Source organism: Rhipicephalus microplus, chromosome 3 (genome assembly GCF_043290135.1).
Source record: "Rhipicephalus microplus isolate Deutch F79 chromosome 3, USDA_Rmic, whole genome shotgun sequence".
In the NCBI taxonomy this organism is placed as follows: domain Eukaryota; kingdom Metazoa; phylum Arthropoda; class Arachnida; order Ixodida; family Ixodidae; genus Rhipicephalus; species Rhipicephalus microplus.
In genome coordinates, this window is record NC_134702.1 from 138,004,816 (window position 1) to 138,023,596 (window position 18,781).

Sequence of the window (18,781 nt, forward strand, 5' to 3'; positions counted from 1 at the left end):
GCTAGAAGGTGCACTGTGACGCAACATGATGTGGCGCATGAAAAATTGCGCTACCTCTGAGGCCGTGGATCGTGCGATCGCCTGTTGTAAGGAAAGGACACAAAAGTGCTGTGTTTAGGTACGATTTGTGGCTAAAAGGACTTAAAAGCGCCGAGGAACGTCAAACCGAAACTGAAGAAGACGAGCGGAGGGCAGGTGGCACGAAGGCGATAACAAGAAATGAAAAAGAAGAGGAGAAGAAGAAGGAACGTGCGAAAGCGAGCTCGAGCGTGGAGGCCACGAAGGCAGACGAAGCAGTGCGCCGCTCGAGAGGACGAGTTCCTGGGGGCGTTTCTGAGCCGGACGTGGGACCCGTACGTGTCGGCCAGGTCGAGCTCCGGCGTGTTCATTCGGGGTCGAGTCCGCCGGCCAGCCTGTACAAGGTGCAAGGACGGGGCCTGCTGAACGGCTCCTGCCTGGGTGCAGTGGCCGGGAGCAGGTTCGTGGGTGAGGCCTACCGGGCGTGGTCCTCGTGAGCCGGGGCCTGACCCTGAACCTCAGGAGTTGCGACCCTGACTGCTGGCCGCGACGTCTGACTAAACGGCGCTGCACACGGTAGCGCATCCGTGTGCCGTCAGCCGTTCCAGCCGCTCTAGCCGTGCCACCTTTGCCCTCGCGCACGTCGAAGATCGCATCATGTCGGGACGACGGGGACCCAAGCTGTGAGGCAGCGTTTTCCTCTTGCGAACTGAGAACTCTACGCGCTGGACTTGGAGTAAGCGTAGCCGCGAGCTCTTTGCATAATAGAGGTCTGACTCTCGTACATGTTGCGTGACGCTTGGCGTGTAGGGTTGGACATATAGTTTTATTTTCACCTGCCACTTCGTTCTCTAGTGTACAATATAACGCTTCTTTTGTTCGCATCCATTGTTGATGTTAATTCTTTTTCGTCCGCTATTAACAAACATAGTGACGAACATCCTTAACCATCACACCTGTGTCTCGGCGTAGTGTGTTAAATAGTCGGTCACTACGATCACCCATTTGTTGCCATCAGCAGACAGGGGAAAGGGCCGAGAATGTCTATGCCAACTTGTTCGAACTATGTACAGGGTGCTTCAATTGGCTGAAGTAAGCCAGCCAGCTTAACAGATGGTTGCTTTCGGCGCTGGCATTCCCAACACTGCGCAAGCGGTGATGATGCTGCTCAAACGGGGCAAAAACACCACCACATCGTCAAGGTAGACAAGACAAGTCTGCCACTCCGGCACTATGAGGACAGTGTCCATCATTCGCTGGAAGTTTGCCGGCGCTGAACACGAGCCAAAAGGAAGCACTCGAAATCGGTAGAGGCCGTCAGGAGTCACGAAGGCTGTTTTCTCGAGTCTTGCTCATCTACTTCAATTTGCCAATACCCCTTTTCAGATCCAGAGAAGAGAAATATTGGGCATGGCGAAGTCTATCCAACGACTCGTTGATACGTGGCAGCGGGTACACATTCTTTTAAGTCACGTTGTTAAGCTTCCGGTAGTCGATGCAAAAGCGTAGTGTCTGGTCTTTCTTTTTGACCAGGATAATCGGAATTGGAGACGACCATTAGCGGTTGGATGGTTCGATGACACCTATCTTCAAGCATCTCTCGGACTTGCATACTACGTATCACCTCACGTTCTTTTATCGACATACGGTAAGAATGCTGGTTGATCGGGCATGCTTCGTCGTACGCGATTATCTTGTGCTGTATGATGGATGTCTGGAGTACCTTTGAAGAACTTGCGAAGCAGGACTGGAATTCAAACAAGAGCGTGCACAGTGCAGTCTGGTTACTGAGAGCACAGGATTGATGTCGATATGACCGAATGCTGTGTCTGTGGCTTCGGCGGCTTCCGACGCGAAACAGTTGCTAATCTCTTCTGCCTCGCCGGGGTGGTCTAGTGGCTAAGGCACTCGGCTGCTGACCCGCAGGTCGCGGGATCGTATCCCGGCTGCGGCGGCTTCATTTCCGATGCAGGCGGTAATGTTGTAGGCCCGTGTGCTCAGATTTGGCCGCACTTTAAAGAACCCCAGGTGATCGAAACTTTCGGAGCCCTCCACTACGGCGTCTCTCATAATCATATGGTGGTTTTGGGACCTTAAACCTCATATATCAATCAATTGTCATCAATTACTAATTTCTTCTATTTTGTTGGCAAAAGTAATTGAAGTGCCGTGGAAGAGGTGTCAGTGCTTGTTGCTAAAGTTGGTAACAAGCAACTGCGATCAGCCACCACAAAGTTCTGGCTACACAAATGTCTTGTTTCAGTAGCTGCTCTAAGTTCATTTTGGCCACTACTATGCCATTGCCCAAATTGCAGCATGTGACGTCGACCATGACGCTCGCTCGAGGAGGAAACCTGACGCTGTCTGAAGAAACACGAAGTACGTCGTCACGCCGTTCGTCATCCTGTATATCAATTGCTCGGTCGGCTGAAAACTTGGCACGATGCTCTTTCAGGTCAATAATTGCACCATACTTTCACAGAAAGTCAACTCCAAGAATAGCATCACGGGAGCACTTGCGTAGGACAAGGCAGCTAGTGACAAAGGTGTATTCTTGGATCTGAATTCTAGAAGCGCAGGCACCCAGTGGAGTAACAACATGGCCGCCGGCCGTCCAAATCTGCGAGTTGCGTCACGGCGTGATTACTTTTTTTTAGCTGCGAGGCCAGTTTTCCACTCAATATTGAGTAGTCAGCGCCGGTGTCCACTAACGCATCAACCATCAACCATGTAACCATCAATCGTCACTGGTATATTAAGTGAAAGCCGGTCGTATTGTGCAATATCGTTACGTCTCTGAGTCGGTCGGAGATCTTCGGCACTTCGATGTTCAGCGACTTTGTCCCTAGGAGTCCCTACAGTTAGTTTTCCCAGCGGGGACTTGGAGACCATGTGGTAGAATACCGCTGGGGCAGCGATGACAATCGCCTCGGCAACAGAGAACGCGACGGGTGCCCAGCAGACGGTGGTGCAAGATGCTGGGTGAGGTAGTTTTCGATGTTGCGGGGTCACTGGCTGTACCGGGGTGGCAGCAAGTCACAGGGAAGCCGCGAAGCCCAAGGCGGCGGTATGGGCACTGACGGTACAAGTGATCTGCTTTATCACAGTGAAAGCACAGAGGCCAGTGGTCGCGTGTACGCCACATATCTGACTTCCGAGGGGACGTGCGCCTATCATCGATGTAATGAACTGGCTGCTCCAAATAATGGCTGACTGGGGCAGCACGGACAAATGATGGGGACACATACCTATCGCCATAGTACGCTATTGGCTGCGTCGACTGGAGCGACACGGTGGGAGGAGCGGGAACGAACAATGGCGGAGAGGCCGCAGGCTGCTTTAAGGCTTCCGCATAGGTGGTCGTCTCACGGCGGTATTCGGTAGGAGCTTGCGTAGAGCTGTCAGGAGGCGAGGGGCCCCGTAGTTCCCGGTGCATTTCCTCTCTGATAACCGCTGCAATCGAGCCAGACGTAGGATGAGGTGTCATGGCGGCCTTCTGCCGCTCTTCACGCACCATAGAACGAATAACTTCTCGTAGGCTGTCGTTGGTTCCGGTTGTGGCGAGAATGTCCGCAGCACACATGCTATTTATTTGTCTGTCATACATGCTAGAACGTTGCTGCAGCATCTTTTCCATGGTCACAGCATCTGTCAAGAACACCGCTACGGTCTTAGGAAAGCTCTGCACAAGGCCGGCAAAACTCCTCTTTAACACCACGCGTCAGATGGCGCAACTTTTCATCCTCCGCCATTTGTGGGTCAGCTCATCGGAAGAGACGTGTCATGTCTTCCACGTAAGTAGTAACCGTTTCATTTCGCAACTGGACCCGGGCCTGAATTGCTCGTTCCGCTCGTTGTTGACGATCAGAACTTGTGTACGTCTCCAGAAGCCTACAACGGGACTCGCACTCTGACGTGAGATGCTCCTCGCGATTCTGGTATCACATACGCACCCCGTCCTCCAGTTTGGCCGCGTTGTCCTATTGATTTAAGGGGGCTACACGCTCGAAATTGGCCAACCAGTCTTTGACATCCTCGCTCTCCGTGCCATGGAACATCGTCGGGACCCGTGGCTCTCCATCGCAAAGTGGTTGTGAATCACGATACCTGTGTCGGTTGAAGCTGTTTGAAATGAAGCACTTGTCATATTTGTTGAAGTGGTCGGGTCCATTTTTTTTTTTTACTTCCGGAGGTAATTCCCTGATTCGGCGACTGGCCCGATGCACTGGGGTGTTAACTGGGACTAAACTCCTAGGGCGACTCCCTGGAAGGGTCTCCAACATTCGTGAGGGCTACACAGCAGCTCCACCAGTTTGTCACGAGACTTCAGAAGTGCAAGGGTCTTTTAATTAGCCAAGATGTAGCCAGCTCTTAAAAAGGGTGTCCATCACGGCTGGATCTCGAGTGAAGAAGACGCATGTGATCTTTTTTCATTTTCAGGGTGAGAGCCGCTCTTGCTCTCAACCCATTACATGCAGGGGGCAATATCTTTCACAACGACGACCGTTCCCTGAGCTACCCAAGCGTTGTAGCCCACTGTATCAACACTGGCGACACCAGTTCATTTCACAAATGTGCTTACTGTGTGTCTTATGCTGAGCGCCTAATTATACTGCAGGAGGTCGAGAAAATTCTTAGAAAAGTCGTCTTAGAGCCTTCATCTAGTCCTTGGGCATCCCCTGTGGTCTTAGTTAAATAGAAGGACAACAGCTGGCACTTTTTTATTGGCTATCACCACCTCAATCGGATCACCAAGAAGAATGTCTATCCACTACCTCGAATTGATGATGCTCTTGACTGCCTCCACGGCATTAAATATTTCTCGTTCAGTGACCTTTGGTTTGGATACTGCTTCTCACCATTTTATCTACTCTTCGGCCGTCATCCTTTACCCTACTTTCGTCTGACCAACCATCCTGCGTTTCGCACGTTCATATGCCATCTACAGTGCCCTCATAGCACACACAGTAGCCTGCGCTCAGTTACCGTCGTCGCAGAGAGCATAGAAGTATCTTTACGATCGTCAACATAGGAAGGCTATTTCTTCTGTGGGCTCTCTTGTTTTACTGTGGCTCCCATCTCAACGTTTTGGACTTTGCGAGAAACTCCTTATAGCACTATGTTCGGCCGTACAGAGTCCTTCATCAGGTGACGCCCGTCACCTATGAGACTTACGCCACAACAAACTCATCGGCTGATACACCCAGAAGAGAAGTAGTCCACGTTTCTCATCTTATGCCCTACAATGGTGACTCGCCCATTTAAGAGGCACCGACATGGTTTCTTACCTGCTGGCATGATGACATGTGCATGGAACCGTCACTCTGGTACAAGCACTGAAATTACACATAAAGGAGGAAGACGACGATGTTGTTGTGGGTTGAACTCTCGAGCTGCCCTGTTGGCCTGCAATACTGTGCACTCGGCATGCTAGATAGACCCGCTGTCGCGGCATAAATCCTCCCTGTAACAATATATTTATTGCTCTCTACCTATGACAGAACCATTCCTTGCTTACTTCGTTATAACTGATAATTTGTTATATCTTGGTTCTTTATATTGAGGTTTGAGTGTGTTTGCTTTTGACATTTCAAAATATCTGTGACCAACTGGAACATTTTTCTTTTGGTGTTGAAAGGTGAAAATTGCCCTGCATAGACACTTTGCTAGCAAAAATTTTCGCCACACAGGTATTCCGAAATATGAGACACTTAGTGGGAATATACTGTAAGCCTGTTTTTCTTCCCCTTAAATGCTCTGTACCATGCAAGTCTGCTGTTTTATAAAGGGCAGCTACAAAAAAGAGCGGTGCGTAAAACTTTTGTGTAGGTACTTTGTAGCCTACCACATGAATTAACTATTATCTCCATGAAGCTCTGTTTCTTCCTTACCCGCCCTGGCAGAGCGTCTACCCTCAGGTGGTTGACATGGCAGTGCTTGCTCTTCAGGCTTACGCACAGTCCCCTTCTCACATCATCCAGTAAGTTCCCGCTGCTTTGCTTGCTACCACATTAGTTTGTCAAAGTCAAACAGCTGCACTTTTTCTATTTTACCCAGCTGCGGTCTGTCTTACTACATAAAATGTTGCTGTGCTGCTACATAAAATGTGCCTACCAAGCAACATTTTATGTAGCAACATGCAGCTTCATAAAGTTTTATATTAGGAACATAGGACTTGCATGAAAGTTTGCCTTTTCATCCACGAACACCACAAAAGAACTGAGAAAAACATATGTAGCCAGTGTTTCAATTGTGAAGTAGTGTGCAATATGGTAGCACATACTGCTAGTAACACACATGCGCAGTTTCACACTTAGCAAGATATTAAGCTACATTTCAAAAGAATTTCATAATAGTATTTAGCATTGTGGAAGCATAGATCACTTGGTTAATAATTGCCATGAACAAGGAACATGCCATATCACATGGGACAGGGAGTGCAGCAGAGGCTTTGCGAGTTCATACTGCAAGCCATATATCATAGGAATGACCATTGCTGGTCACACACTGTTACAACGGCCTCCTACCCACTGGATGTAGTTAAGAGACCCAGCTCTAGAGGTACATACTTGTTTAAGGAGTGCATTTTGCAGGTATTCTCATATCATGAAGGGCAGTTTACCAGTACCTCTCAAGAAAAGTCTTAAACAGTTGCATGAAGGTACTTCCGTATGTAACAAAAATCTGGAGGCTTACAAAAAGGGTTCAATTTAAATTGAAAGTTACCCAGTAAGCCATGGAAAGGACAATCACAGGCATGACTGAAGAGAGCAGAGCAGGTCAGGGAACAAACGTAGGTTGGCGACATTTTAGTCGAAATCAGGAAGGAGTAATAACCATGCTTTGGCTGTGGTGAGAAGGCAGGATGACCACTGGTCATTGAGCAGCATTCCACAAGGAGGCAGCAAGTCCGGAGGAGGCAGAAAGTTAGGTGGGCTAATTAGACAAAGAAGTTTGTGGGGATAACATAGTCCCGGCAACACAAGACCGTGTTAATTGAAAAAACATGGCAGACCCTTCTGCCCTGTAGTGGGCATAGTCAGGCTGATGTTGGTTATGATTTGTTTTAGAGAAGCTGCAGAAAAAGCAAACCAGGAAAGCATGGCAGTTGAGGATTGGGCTGGGGATAATATGAGTGGTATAAATAGCTGTGAAGTCTTCTACACGAGCAAGCAACTTCACTGTTGTTATCATCTTCCTTCACACGGTTTTCAGAGATTTGGTTGCTCGGGACCTGCTCAAACAGCTGCTGCCACTGTTTGACCGGGACTCTGCAAAGCCCGACTTTATTGGTCGGCTCGGCTGGATCACGTTTTACGCCTACAGCAAGTAAGCATTCCAATTTACAGCCGACTAAAACCTTGTCATGAAACTATCTTAGTGGCTATATAGTGTTGTGTTGCTAATGTTAAGGGCATAAATCTGAAGCTAGAACAATTGGGCTTACTCTGAATATTTTTGTACTAGTTAGGAGCACCAATTTTTTATCCTGCCAGCTTGTACAGCAAGCACAATGGTAGGCTGTGCATATTAATCTACGGACAGAAAAAATAGAATACTACAAGCACAAATAGCTCGTCATCCTGTCTCATGTTATTGTAGAAGAATGTGCACTACCTGCCATTATAGATCCAGTGTCATTTTCGCATTTTTTGCTTTGAACCCATAGAGTGGATTTGGGTGGTTTTGGACTAGAATATTGGTGTAAGTTTTAACGCAAGGCCTATTGTAATGACGCTAGCATTAGTTTTAGCCACCTGACCCTGATTAAGTTGCTCCATTAGCCTCTGTCATATTTTAGAAATTTGTCCTGCCAAGTTATTTGAAACTTTGAGCTCTAGCTATTCGAAAGTTGAATCACATTATTTGATTAGGTACTGTTCGAATATAATTCAAAACATAAATATGGTATTCACACTCCCCAAAGTTTGTCCCCTCGAGGACAATGATGTTTCAGCACGAAATTGCTGTGGAGACTGAGTCAGCATGTGGAACGCACACGCTGAGTGCTGGCACCTGCGTAGATTCTGCACCATGGCGGTCTTTTGTCACTTATAGCAGAAAATTTTGGGCTGAGCACATTTTCACCGCTGCCGTACAGCCCAAACGACTCTTTCTGGGCTTTCTTCCTGTGACTGAGCCCTAAACTTTGTTGACACTGATTTGACAGCACAGAAGACATCCAAAGAACCACAGGGGAAGGTCTCAACAAGGTCTGAGAAAATGGTATCTGAGATAACTGCAGATAAGGAAAATTCTTTGAACTCATTGTGCTTGTACTTACGGTTCTTACATAGAAGAATGCTAGGTGTGTTGAAAGACCAGATGAAAAGTGTTTTCTGTGCTTGGTCCCCTTAATTTAAGGATATAACTTTTATATATAGCTCTTAAACTGCCCTTACAAGGATTGTCGTACACCAAAATTATCGTGGATTAACGTGAATTAAATCAACACTGACAAAGATGAGCACTAGGTTCCGATCTGATTGAAGTTCGGACCTGCCTTAGTCTATCTTGAATTCCGGCATTTTTTTGCTTTATTCTGTCATTTGCTATATTAAAGTGCTGTTTTACAAGTGCCTCAGAATGCTCCTTACAGTAATTGTACAGTGCTCTGGAGTTTTTTCTGTGTATATGCTATACTGCTGGAGAAACCAGAGATAACTGGAACGAAGCTAGAAAGGTTTTTGTCATGTGCGAATATTCAAGCATTTTGAATGTTTGAACAAATTTTACAATATTCTAACTCACTTCAAAAGGAATTTAAATTATTCTAAATTTCGAAGTATTCGTAATGACCAAATAACATACGAACCTCATGCAACTCGCTGTAAAGATGCTTTAGCTGCAGTGATGCTGTGCTTTTTTGGGAAAACATCTTTTCAGAGAAAATTAGCACTGCTGCGAAGTCCCACTTCAAGCCTAAATGAACGTATTACCCTGACGTCGATTCATCATTTTTCAAGTTCAAAAGCTTGTTATAGTGTCCTATATGCTCACAGTACAGTAAATTTAACATATTTAAAAGCTTATCACTTACATTCTACTGAAAGTTAAAATCAAAGTTGCTTGCTGTTTTTTTTTTTCGAACCAAAAAGAATGACATTTGCACATGCCTTGTTTTAATTGAAAACATATACATATATCGTGCAGGTTATTTAGGTCATGACAAATATGCTCATGTTCTTCATAATAATATATGATATATTATATACATCATACTTGATTTCGATTCGAAATTATTTTACCAAACATCTAATCGGTTTGAATTCGCTTCGAACTTAAAATTTACTGTTCACGCATGCGTAATGTTTTTCATATAAAGCAAGCGCATATAAATAGAATTTTTTGTAACATATTTGCATCTTATCTCATTCTCCTCAATCTTTGTTGTGTAGTATGCAGCGAACATTGTTTCCATGTATTCCTTCCATTAATTTAGCATATTGGTTAGTACTAAAAGGTAACATTATTCTATTTCAGTGCCAGTGTTCAAGTCGAAGACATGGACTGTACAGCAAGGCTATGCCACACAGTTGCAAACAAGATGATTCACTGCAGCTTAGCATCTCAAGAAAATTCTGTTGTAGGTAGCACTTGTCTCTGAATAGTCACACACACTGCGTAAGAGAACAGCTTCCTAGTTGAAAAATAGCTTGATCTCCTCGCGTCCTGGTTTTTTAGCTTCACTTTTGAGCATATGACTTTATCGGTAATGGAGTGACTTCATGGTAGTTTTGCCTTCTACATTTTTTGTTTCAATATTAGGAAATAAATAAATCTAAAGTTTCAATAATAGGTTTCATCAACATGAAATCTGTTCTTGAATACTTTAGATGTTGGTCGTAACATGAATGGATCTTGGATGAGTAAGACTGAAAAAAATGAAAGAAAGATACGGTGGTGACGTCACCTCACAGTACTCGTTTTTATGTAATGGCCATCGACTATCGTTTCACATTTTGTCTGCTGTAACAACGCCTTTTTCACCAGTCTTAGTTATCCGTCGGGGCTTCTGCATGCAGCCCCCTTTGTAGAGCTTATCGTATCGTGATAGAGGCAGAGAAATCACTGAAAGACAGACCTAAATATATCTTTAGTTTGCGGACACGAGTGGAAAGGGGAACACATAAAGTTACTCGGCCAGCAGTGTCGTCTGGTTGTTGTAGGTGTTGCATGCATTTGAATTATTCCACGCCAAATGACCCAAGCATTTTAGTAGCCATCTTAAATGTATTAGAAAAAGGACATGCTGTTTTCTTGCATTAAAAGCATACTGAACAAAATTTTTGCCGCCAATACTTCAGCCAAGCCAATAGATTGTGTCCTGAAATTGATAGAGACAACCTTCATTCCAAGCAGAAACTACGGGAAAATAAGGAATATAATGCATTTCTCACAAACTGTCACATGTAGCGGCAGCGTCGTGAACTAGAGAATGTGATGTTGGGGGACGTCAAACTCACCGGAAACTGGCAAGCCAACAATGCCAGTCATCGCCCGCGTCTCTCGACTCGCTGATCTTCTACTTCGGTTCTTAGAACCGGTACGAACAGCCACAGCAGCGAACAGTGCTTCTAGCTAGAACAAAGCGCCTGTGCTTTTAGAAAGGTAAAGAGTGGAGTGGAAGGATAGCTAGAGAAAAGGAAGAGGAGGACAAGAACACGTGCATCCTGCATGTCCCTCGGGAAGTTTGACATGACTGCTCACGCTCACGAGCAGCCGCCGCGTGCTCACAATTCATTAAAAATACAACCAACCATTCAAAAATACAGGAAATAAACTCTGTTTATCAGAAAAGTGGCATTTTCCGTGTGGAATCTCGAAGTTTTGTCAGTTTTTATAATTTTTCTACAGTATCCCTTTAAAAACAGTGCATTGATAAAATATTTTACGGAGAAAAAATTTTTTTGGTGACGTGGGAGCCTTCATAGTTTCGCAAAATGTCGCCCAAGTGTTGTTTGTCTGAAAAACTACTCTGAGTGTATCGTTTCTTGTTTGAGTACCAAATTTCAATTTATTATAAAAAAAAGATGTTTGTGTAAGGGTCTTAGAACCCAGTAACATTACTGCAATTTTTTTGCCACATACGTTTTCAGAAAGGCTGCCAGAATATTCTATGTCTGCATTTTTTTGCCTTTTCATACTGCACTATGTATCATTATCTCAGCAATAAATAATTGCTCTGCAAAATGTATATTTCATATTAAACATATTTACAGACCACTGATGTTTCTAAATTTAGCAACAAAACAAAATTTGAGTAAATCGTCACTTTAGTCCACATTGAATACATACCATGTACTGCTCCAATCAAAATTCAGGTTTATACCTAAATCAAAAGCAAATAAATAGTTCTTCTAATTTAACAAATTTATTAATTCAATTTTTGTTTTAACAAAGAAAGTTATTTTTCAAGCTCCTCGTTGTTGTCAAGGAGAAACTTCTAAAATTTCCCCGTTTTGACAGCTTTCTCTTAGTGAAACTGGCTGTATTTTCATTCTTTCAAAGAAATACATTAAAAAAAGTTGTGTGTATGCTTTGTGGTTTTTTTCGGAGGCCCTGTCTTCTTTGTTGGCATGTCTATCTACTTGGAGCAGCCGGTGGTGCGAGCTGGCCGGAGAATTAGCAAGGATGCCCGGTATGGTTGCTGCACTGGGTCGCCTGTTGGAGGCACCTTATCTGCACTTGCGCAGGGAAGCCCTGTGGCTCACGCACTGTCTTTCAGGTCAGTCACTCCTCTATGTTGTACGCCTCAAAGGAATATTGTAAAGAAATGCCAAGTTAGTTAGTCTGACAAGAATGAAATAAAGGGATTTGATTAATGGCTTGGTTCTTTGTGAGGCACCATCTAATGATTCCTAGAGGCAGCAAAGTTAATAAATGCCTAAAGAGCTATATTTATAGTTTTTAACTGCAGTTTAGTAGTTACAGTGGACTCTTCATAAATGGAAATCTCTCTTAAACAGAACTGCTGGTTAAGTGGAACGGCTGGCTCGGATGTGATTGGTTTCGTACGTGATTGCTGCAACCCAGCTCACTTCTCAGTAAATGGAGCTCCTGTTAAATGGAACAAATTTCCCCGGTCTCTTCAGGTTCCACTTAATGAGAGTCTACTGTATTACGTGAATGGAAGGAAACTAAAGTGGCAGAAAAGACAACGTGCTGCATTTAGAGTCTGAAACTATAACCTTCAAATAACACGCCTAATGCTCTGCCGAATGAGCTAGGTCAGCCAAAAAAAATTTGCCACCAGGAGTTAGCCGCCAGAAGACAAATTAGGTGCCAGTTAGCCATCAGAAGGCAATTAGCCGCCGGAAGACAAATTGTGCTTTTCTCACTTTTTTCTAATCATCACTGCAGGGGCACATCTGTTTTATACTGTATAATCTCAGTAAATGGAAATCTCTTAATTGTAACTGGTACTTTAACAGAACAAGTGCTGCTGGCAAGATTGGTTTTGTGTGTGTGTATTCTGCACTGTTGTTCACTTCTCAGCAAAAAAAAAACCTTTTAAATGGAACATACTTTCTTGGTCCCTTCAAGTTCTGTTTAGCAACAGTCTATTGTACAGTCAAACTTCTTTACAGGAGACACTGATGTAACAGACAAACGGGTTTTAGAGACACCAGTGTGTCTACAATAAAATCTAGGTTGATAATAAAATGCACATGTGCTGCCCTGCGTTTAAGAGAGAGCTCATACACAAGACAGGAATCGCTCCGTAGTACAGGACTTCTATAATGAAGTTCAACTGTATCAAAAAGCTACAAAATATCAATATGTTCTGGAGCATTTTTATTCAGAACATAGAAGAATTGGATGCCCATTAGACTCAACTTTGTATGGTCTATCATTTCTTCACATGGTACGAAAAGTGTTGTACGTGCCGGGCCCAGCACAAGAAAGTGTCAAACAACCAAGAGTTTTAATACGTGATATTTTTATGTGATGCTTGGCCAGGTGAAACACTTCATATAAAATGTTAGCAAGCCCAGGGGATGTATACTGAGGTTCCATTTATTTGGTCGCATTCTGTATCATGTCCAAGTCCGTCTGTTATTTATCAGCTTAGTTTGTGTGGTACAAAGCCTGTCTGCACTGCATACTAGCACAGCTTGACCAGACTTAAGTGCGCAACGGCCTCCATATAATTCAGCCCTGTCATACATGTAGAAAATCTATTCTGTACACATTACAGCTGCATATCGCTGCAAAAGGAGAAAGAAATGAATTTGTAGCGTGCATTACTTTACATAAATCAGTTTCACCATTCTTTGTTGCTCTATTTTTAAGTTTTAGCACTACAATTGCCTATCACAGCACCTAGCTTCTAAAATTGTTGGTGATGAATTTTTGTGCACAAAATTTATTTCTACGGAAGCTGTTAGGCATGCTGGACAGCACTTGCACTACAGTAAGATGGAAAGCGTTCTCTAAAAAGTTTATGATATTGTAAGGTGGTGCTGGAAAAGCGTGAAAAAATAAGGAAGAAGAAGCACAAGTGGCAAGAGGAATTGCTGGCTGGCGGTTTGCAACCATTCCATGTGTTTTCTCCAATGCTTACATTGCGTTGCAAATAAACCCATCGCATCCATAACAGGATGTGATGGGTTCACGGGGGCGTGTGCTAAGTTGTCTAACGCCCTGGACCACCCAGTCACAGAAGACTTACGAAAAAGCAGACGTTTAGCCAGTCTGCCCTCCAAAAAGCACCAAAATGACTGTCACCAAAGCAGGCTTGCCGATGGCCAATGCTGCTGTATGAACCAGTGCCACGGTCTTGGAACAACCTGGCCACAGACCAAGACAACCTAACTGCTGGGCACCTGAACCACGTATATTTTCAGGTAAAAGAGATAAAAGTATGCCGGCAGAACTGGTGAATGTAACATTCTTTCTCGCTGGGACCGCCCTGCCTTGGTTCAAGAGTCAAGAACACGCCCTCATGACTTGGAAAATTTTGGTTCAGGAATCGAAGGCATCGGTTGGAGGCACTATTTCAAAGAAAAAAAAAGCTAAGCGAACGCTGTCGCGTAGAGCTCAGCCGCCCGGTGAGCCCCGCCGCAGTGGTCTAATGGCTGAGGTACTCAGCTGTTGACCTGCAGGTCCCGAAATCGAATCCCAGCTGCGGTGGCTGCATTTTCGATGGAGGCAAAAATGTTATAGGCCAGTGTGCTCAAATTTGTGTGCACGTTAAAGAACCCCAGGTGGTTGAAATTTCCCGAGCCCTTCACTACGGCGTCTCTCATAATCATATGGTGATTTTGAGATGTTAAACCCCACATGTCAATCAATCAAGCCACCCGGCGAAACTTGGGTGTTGGCAGGGCGTGCAATAGGGGCTGTTGCCCCCCTCAGGCCACACCACAATTTGTGCCCCCTTAAGCTATACTAGCATTCCGCTCATACCAAAGTTCAGGTGCAACAAGGGTTCGCGCCCCGCTGTGAAAAATCCTGCCGACGCCTATGTGGCGAAACATGCACAACTTACATCCATAGGCCTATCCGCCGGAGAGGCAAGGGCACCTCCCCCACCCCACTTTCGACAGTTATCATTGTCGACTGCACGCTGGGGAAAACATCAACTAAGGCAAAACTTTCCTCCATCACTGTAATCACTCAATTATATTGTTATGAGAAAAGGAAAGTATTACGAGGCAAAGGTACAATGTAGTGATATTTTATAACATTTCATCAGTGACGATTTTTCTTGAAGGCTCTTTGAGACACTTTCTGCCCTGTGCAGTAGCACTGCAGAGCAGGCTGGGGCTGAACAGGGGCCCTATTATACTACATCACTTGTTCATGTTTTTATTCTGCTGCGACTGGCCGATGCAGTTATAGATGGGAACGAACAAACTTTTTATGGACCGGTCAAAGCATTTGCTGCTTCAGGAAAATCATTTTCTTTCGATTACCATCCCCGCTGCCCTGTCGAAGCTGTTGTGAGCACATCATTGCGAGTAATCTTTCTAAATATTTTAGTTTTGCCGTACTGGAAATGCCAAGAAAGGTTTCCACTTTAATCTCCGATAAAGCTGATCAGCCTTGCTTATGGCAGCTTGGAGCAATGGGGGCAGCTTCCAAAGCGGGGACTAATAAAGCAGTGTACTCGAGCTCTGTAGAAAGCTAAAGTAAGTAGATAGAAATACTCAAAATGCCTTTGGTTCCACAAGTAATTATTTGTGAGCTGTTTTAGTCATTAAAAATTTCATTCAGTGATAAAATATTTACTGTCGAGGAGGCTTCCATTAACATAATTGTATTCATACGGAAAGTTGTGAGGTAATGCATAAAAATCGTCGTGTGTAATACTAGTACATGCATCATGCATGACAAACATATACGTGCTGTGCCAGTGCCTGCTGCCTAAATCTGGCTGTCCTTTTTTTACGCTATTGAACAAGTTCTTTGTGTATGAAAAATTTCATTAAAGTGCTAGCGCGTCGAAGATGTCTCTCTCTCTCTTAATGTGTATATATATATACACACACATACATACATACATACATACATACATACATACATACATACATACATACATACATACACACTGGCTAGCTCCCCCCCCACTCGTGAAAGAGTTGGTATGCCACTGCTTGCATCAAAGAGGTATTGAAGCTTTGCAGTATCATAAATGCGAATGTGTGATGAAGGCAAAGTTGGCCAATCGTTAAAACTTATAAAGCATAGCTGAAGATGTATACTAGTTGATTCCTGATGATGAAGGAAGACCTGAGCCCTCCTTCGGAATCGAGGCAGCAGTGTTGTGCATTTGAGCTTAGAAGACACAATGAATTCTACTGAAGTTCGTGCACTTGGACAAAGTCCCCACCATTAAAAGTATGGACGTCAGCCTGAGTAAAGATATTCTCTTGATTGTCCGTTGGGTAGTTTGAGAGGAGCTAGCAGAGCTCCAAATAGGGAATGTCTACTACCAATGCTTGTGCGACGATTTTCTCAAACCGCCATCATAATGGATGCGAGAGTGTTACGGCGAGTGCAGACTGCAAAGAGAGGAGGCAAATCAAAACATGAGCCTCCAGTATCTCTGCAGATCATGATCAGGCCGGATATCATCACCTCAGCAGGTTGCTTTAGAGTACCACCCTACACCAACAAGGCATAATTCTGAAGACTATTATCAAGCGTCAAGACGTGTTTTTGCAGAGCAGCATCCAACTTCGCGGACCTCTGCTCCCCCTATTGTAAGTCGAGAACTACCTGTTTGCTACTCATGCGACCTTCGAAGACGTATTACGCACTACTGCTACCGCCAGCTGTGAGCACCTCTGTCTTGTGTGGGCTTTTCTACGTACCCAGCTCCTATGCATGAAAGCTCGATCTACACACCTGTCACTATAGTTTGCAAGAGCAGTGGTCTAGCAGATTGTGGGAGTTCCCAGCATCTGAGTGAAGCCTTACGCCACCTCCAACACAATCACACCGTGTGCCGTCCCTGTGTAGTCTGCCACCTTCTCCGCCTCAGTTGGGAAACTAGCTCGTGCAACCTGTTTACCAATGTCTCCTTCTACTATGATGCGAAAGAGCAAGGGGTGTGTGTGTAGGTGTGGGTGTAGGTGGATGGTTGGGTGGGTGGGGACGGTGTAAACAATAATACACGCTTAGGCGCTGGTGCTACTGTTTCGGTAATGAGTCTTAGTTTTATATATTGTTTTTTGGACCATAAAGTAATGTTCGTAGGGATCAAAAAGAAACTTTTTGTAGAGTTTGAGCTGATGTGTTGCACCCTGTTGGTCCTCGTTCAGTTCTTTTACTGTAGGAAGACAACGTTTCATAGCCGAATTCACTGCGTTAACTTTTGCAACTCATAATGTCATTTTAGATATAGATCTCCTTTGTGAATGCAGCGCAGCACTTGACTCCGCAACTGGTGAAATTCTTTTACGAAGCACGTTGACAACTTTCAAGCTCACCCAACCGATGTGCTTCCATTATCTACAGATGTGTCGATCCTTGGTCAGACAGCGGTGTTTGTTCTCGTATGCTTTTTGTGTGTTCGGTTGGGATTCAGGAAACATTTTTCACCTATACACCAATTTTACATTACGTCATATGAATAAGAATAAAGCATTGAAAGAGTGGCTGGCCACATTAAAACGATCTTGCGTTTTTAACATTTAACGACCGCAGATGAAACTATAAATCCTGCTATAGCGCCTGTCCTGTCGTCTTGCCTTTTTCTTTGTGTGATTGTGCTTGAGCACTAGAGTGTGTATAGTATACTTTCATTTGGATTCTTCCCAGGATTCCTGACTCAGCATAATTTGGCTGACATCTCTGCTGCCATTAGTGGAATTGTACCTCTGCTGACCCCAGGAGCGGACTATATAAATGAGGTTAGTTCACAGGCCACTCGGGATTATTGCATCTGGCTTATTAGATCAATTTACCGCAGCAGGTCGAAGATGTGCATGCTGGATAGCCTTGCTGGACGTGTACTCGCATTAAATTTTGGATTCAATGTTCTGGACCTTGGGTGGCTTGCATAACAGTGGAGTAGCAAGGAGGCCGCCCGCTGAATCAGAATTTGGCTTTGTTAGTTGCTTTTTGTTGTGACAATGACACACTGAAACTTTTGCTCAGTCTTGACTCCCTTTCAGAATGAAATATCAAGGACACTTCATTGTTTTTTACTGAAGTCAGCCATCTGTTGAGATGTGAGAGGGTCTAACAAAAGACCCCGTGTGATCGGTAATAAGTTTTGCACCTGTGTTGAAACAGGTAGCCGGTTGCATGTTCGTGAGATTTCAGACTGCAGCGTGTCTAATTACGAACAAAGACTGGTCTTCATGCACCTCTTACACATGCTGAAAAAAAAATGTTAATGTCTGATGCAGGTAAATGCAAAAAAAATGGATGCTATCTCTTTTACATATTACATATTGTATGTTGAAGGTCCTCCAGCTGCTTCAAGGCATTTCCACCAACCTGCCGGCCTTCAGACAGAGTCTTGCGGGAAGCACAGCGATCCTCGCTCAGCTGCAGCAAATGACTCCTGAACATGTCGGTGAATGTCAGAAGCTTCATGCAATACTCGCTCAACCCTAGTGCGTGCATAGCGTGCTTTTAGAACTAAATGAAATGTTACAGCACAAGCAATGTATGTCACAGTCCTGCAGCTTTTGTGCCTTGCATATTGTACATACGTACATTGACCCTCTTTTTTGCACAATAAAATATTGTTTATAATGTAGCGAGATTTTTTTACATTAGTGGAAATTAGTCTTATCCTGAGGTATTGATATACGAAGTATCTGATTGTCGGCGTTCTCAAGAACAATTCTCACTATGGAAGCTATAAACCTGGAGCTCGAACGCGACAGCACCACTAGATACCACTACAAATTTATGCAATTTTTTTTTATTGGCAGTATGAACATAATATGCAAAACTCAAAGCAATGACAAGGACAACGTCTGGTCCCTGCAGCTGATTCCGTTGATTTGCTAGCAAACATATACAGCCGGCTACCGGCGTAGAAAGCACAGCATCTGATTACATTCTCAAGGTTACATCGAGCTTCACCTGCAATTCAAACAATCTAATATCACCTGTGGAAGACAATATACTATAGGCGAGACTGGGCAGCCAATTCAATCATGTAATACTGAGCGGCCACCATGCAGACACAAAACACAATTTACCAAAAACAGCAGCTGGTCACTTCAGTCAACAGGACTACAATTTAGACCAAACCAAGCTTTACGTTCCATAAATAAATTTCCGATCAACACGA

General features: G+C 44.3%; 1 protein-coding gene across 2 annotated transcripts in view; it reads left to right on the forward strand.

The window, feature by feature from the left end:
* The window catches only part of LOC119170890 (transmembrane and coiled-coil domain-containing protein 6), a 38,562-nt gene extending 20,324 nt beyond the window's left edge, over positions 1–18,238 (forward strand). Inside the window, exons 6-11 of one of the 2 annotated variants that reach the window (XR_012894385.1) lie at positions 5,922–5,998; positions 7,234–7,347; positions 9,502–9,604; positions 11,619–11,746; positions 17,290–17,381; positions 17,941–18,238. Coding sequence is in view for 1 of the 2 variants with exons in the window: in XM_037422171.2 (XP_037278068.2) it covers positions 5,922–5,998; positions 7,234–7,347; positions 9,502–9,604; positions 11,578–11,746; positions 17,290–17,381; positions 17,941–18,093 (708 nt within the window). In the remaining variant the exon portion in view is untranslated. Of the gene's footprint in view, positions 1–5,921; positions 5,999–7,233; positions 7,348–9,501; positions 9,605–11,577; positions 11,747–17,289; positions 17,382–17,940 lie in introns of both variants that reach the window. The other variant, XM_037422171.2, reaches the window with a different exon arrangement.
* Positions 18,239–18,781: the final 543 nt, after the last annotated feature.